This window comes from Rhyacophila brunnea, unplaced genomic scaffold (genome assembly GCF_057557595.1).
Source record: "Rhyacophila brunnea isolate RB1 unplaced genomic scaffold, BYU_Rbru_1.0 scaffold_9, whole genome shotgun sequence".
Classification (NCBI taxonomy): domain Eukaryota; kingdom Metazoa; phylum Arthropoda; class Insecta; order Trichoptera; family Rhyacophilidae; genus Rhyacophila; species Rhyacophila brunnea.
In genome coordinates, this window is record NW_028233361.1 from 31,938,762 (window position 1) to 31,942,545 (window position 3,784).

Genomic DNA, 3,784 nt, shown 5'->3' on the forward strand with positions numbered 1-3,784 from the left:
TAAAAAAAATACATAAATCATTATTATAACAAGGACAGAGCACGAGTTCAAAACAATAATCTCAGTGACGTATTTTTATTTAACTCGCAAAAATATAGCCTCTGGTTGTTTTTCTCATTGACCGGATATATTTACAAATGCTACTAGACAATTTATTGTTAGTACTTATGAAGGCATTTTCAAAGGTTCACTAGCAGCTGTTTCCATCTCTTTCGCCTGTCAAGGAAATCAGATATGCTTCGGAACAATGCACACGGACACCGCGCAATTATTATAGGCGGGATAATATCGAAAGTGAATCAACTCGATCGCTCTGGTCAGCGTCCGCTTTGAACCTATATAGTTTTAAATACTTACTCTGTTCACGGTTAAGTGGAGGTACGTAAACTATTCAGTATAAATAGGCCGTGTACGAGTTACTCCGGTATCAGTCAACCGTTTTCGGTTCAAGAGTAATTATCTCGAGTTCAAGTCGCTAAATCAACACAGACCACAATGTTCAAGTTGGTGGTGTTGTCCGCAATCCTGGCCCTGGCCGCCGCTAAGCCTTCCCTGTTGCACGCCCCCCTGGTGCACTCTGCTGTAGTGCCCGCCTACCACACTGCGTATGTCGCCGCTCCTTCTGCCGTGTCTCACCAGTCACGTGTGGATGTGCACTCATCTCCAGTTATCACCAGCTATTCTTCTCCACTCATCGCCAGCTATGCCGCTCCTGTGCACTCCGCCTGGGCTTCTCCTCTTGCCCACGGATCTTACAACTACCAAGCTCATGCTCTCGCTAGCCACGGTCTTCATCAACATTACCTGAAGAAGAGGTCCGTACTTCCATTGGCTTATTCTGCCATCGTTGCTCCTTCTGCTGTTTCCCATCAATCACGCGTCGATGTGCATTCATCTCCCGCGCTCATCGCTTCTCCTTTGGTGCACAGCTACGCCGCCGCTCCTGTCGTCTCCCATTACTCCAGCCCTTACCTGTCCGCCTATCATAGCCCGATTTCCGCTCACGGTCTCTGGGCTCCTCGCGCCTACGGAGTGCACCCATGGTAAACGATCGACATCCTGGGACTAAATCAGACTGCCACCAGATCTATGGATTGAATCCGGATGGAGAGTTATCCAGTAACCACTGGCTAAGCTTCCCGATTTAGGACTATTTATGAACGACTGATGTAAATTTTCGAATTTTAATGTAATAGTGTTTCGAACTTGAAAACTGACATTTGGTTTAATTCATAACTGAGTTAAATAAGTCAGTTTTATACAAAATTAAATAAAACATCCAAACTATTTATTGTGTATCAATTATTACTTATTCTACCCCAACATTCACCCACCAGATTTTTACATACTTTTGAAAAAATTGTTTTTATAAAAACAAACATCTTCTTATGGTATATATATTACATTATAAATATTTTTTGGTATTCATTACTTATAAATTATAACAATTGTATTTAATAATACATTTTTTTACTTATATACTTGGTAAACTTAATCAAGTATGTTCTATAATCTAGATTATGATGAATACCAAGGGATAAATAAAATAAAACAAAATAGTGTCAAGAATTACTAGTAATCGTACTAAGTAAACGTTGAAAAAACTATAAAAATATACATATAATATACAAGTTTAAAAAACCTCAGGAACATCTATTCAACAAAACTGTGGTGAGCTCGAGTCCCACTCGGTTCAACTATTTTCTAGATTTTTTTTTCTAAAAGGCATGTTTCTGACGTTTTTTTGTAGTCTCAAACATTATGTACATTTATTATTGAATAATAATAAATTAAATAATTGCAAGGATATCAATTTAAAATAATCATGTGGTTATGTTGATAATAAATTTAATACATAAATACAAATCACTTTCGTATTTAAAATATAATTTTAATAAATTCTAATTCGTATCCTTGTTACGTTCCATTGTTCAAAATTAATATGGGACCGGTCCAATTTCAATATCCATGCTATTGCATTTTATTTATATATCTGCAGTCTGCATTGATATTTATTATATTATACTTCAAGGTACTCAACAATAGTAATATTGAAATGCTATCTAGTCAGGACATTAAAAGTGGATAAGACTAGTATTGATTACAGTGGGGCTATATGTTCAAATTCCGACTTCGATAATTTAATTTGTCAAATATATTAAAAAAAAATGTTGAAAGAAAACGGTTTCATATAATATGTATACGATTATCGAGGGATATGTGATAGTATTCTTAATTTTATTTTATTTTATTTATTTCTTTACATGTGGATATAACAAATCTAAATTGAAGACGTTCACAACATGAGATTTACATTTTTTTTTTAAATATTACCCTCACAAGAGAGAAGAAAATATTTAAAAAAAAAAATACAATTTTATACAGAAAAATAAAATTTCAAAAACAAAATACATAGTACGTCACTGAAAATGTCTATGTCTTTGGGCAGCGCATTGACTAGCCTTGCACCCTTTGCTAATGGTGCCTGACATGGGGAAACCAGGATTGGAAACCATCCCTTACGATAATAGGCAAAAATGTCTCAAGAGCAAAAGTGACCTAGTATATTATGTTGAAGAAAACTTTTTATAATATGGAGATGACGAGTAAGAGCGGAATGCATAATCTAAGATTTCGATCCTAAGGATAAGTCGCCGAAAAGCATGACTTAAATATAGACAATCCTGAGTATAGACTTAAGGAATCCTTAACCATAGACTACTTTTGTTATGAACACGCCCCCTTCTGTATTACCATTTACCACTGACAGCTGCTGTCAAAATAAATTCGCATGTCTATAAAACAGTCCATACACTCAAATTCATTTAACAATGTATCTCAGTATGGATATTGATAGTGTTAATTCGTTTGGCATGTACTTGCAGAATATGATTTTACTTTTATACGGCAGCCCGCAGAAATACAAGATGCCAGGTGATAGAATGACACTTGACGCTAGTGTTACCATGTTAAAAAAATATCTTGCAGTGCCTGTGGAATCACGTATAATGACTTATAACGGAAACATAAGAGTATTATAATTAAATATTAATATGTATTTATAGTTATTGCACTTATAAAATGCAGTTGTCATATTTTTGTCATCGTTTAACAATTATAAAATAATTTACCTAAACTATAGGAAAGAGAATTTTTAAATATGGTATTATTTTCAATAGAATGGCATAGTGTTTTCTGCTAAAGAAATTTTAGTTATGACAAATGTTTCTGCATTCCGCTCTAAGACTAATTATTAAAATAACTGTACATAATTTCATATTTTAGATCCAAATATATATACACAATTAAGCTCTTAAATTTGTTTCCCAGTGTATACGTACTTACTTAATTAATCTGACACTGCAGACCATTCAGTTCCATAGCAAACTTCACAGCCGTCCTCCAGATTTCTATTCCGAGCTCTCTCTCTCTCTCTGTCTCCAGTCGATCACACTCGGCTTCTCTGTGTCTCTCTTAACGTTATCCGCCCATCTTACAAAGGCTCGAGTGCTTACAGGGGTTTCTTCATTAACTTTGTGGAGAGCTCTAGATCTACCATATCGACCAACGTGACTGACCCACCTGAGTCTTAGCGCCCTCAAGACATTGTCTATATTAAGCTTAATCATTTCCACGCGGACATTACACCTGTTGTACACTAATTAATTAGCCATTCGATATAATTAGCATGTTATTTAAATGCGGTTATTAAAAAGTAATTAAATGCTCCGCAGTCAACAAGTTTAATTGTTCACAGACCTCAACATTCGTGATAATGTGCCAC

General features: G+C 35.3%; 1 protein-coding gene across 1 annotated transcript; it reads left to right on the forward strand.

Moving 5' to 3' along the window:
• The first annotated feature begins 432 nt into the window (after nt 1-432).
• Nucleotides 433-1,282, forward strand: LOC147063529 (uncharacterized). The gene has a single exon (XM_085959713.1). It carries the CDS (start codon nt 496-498, stop codon nt 1,045-1,047), a length of 552 nt encoding a protein of 183 aa, XP_085815839.1. The 5' UTR covers nt 433-495; the 3' UTR covers nt 1,048-1,282.
• Nucleotides 1,283-3,784: the final 2,502 nt, after the last annotated feature.

Coding starts and splice junctions, on each gene's coding strand:
- LOC147063529 (XM_085959713.1), top strand. CDS start 496: ATGTTCAAGTTGGTGGTGTTGTCCGCAATCCTGGCCCTGGCCGCCGCT.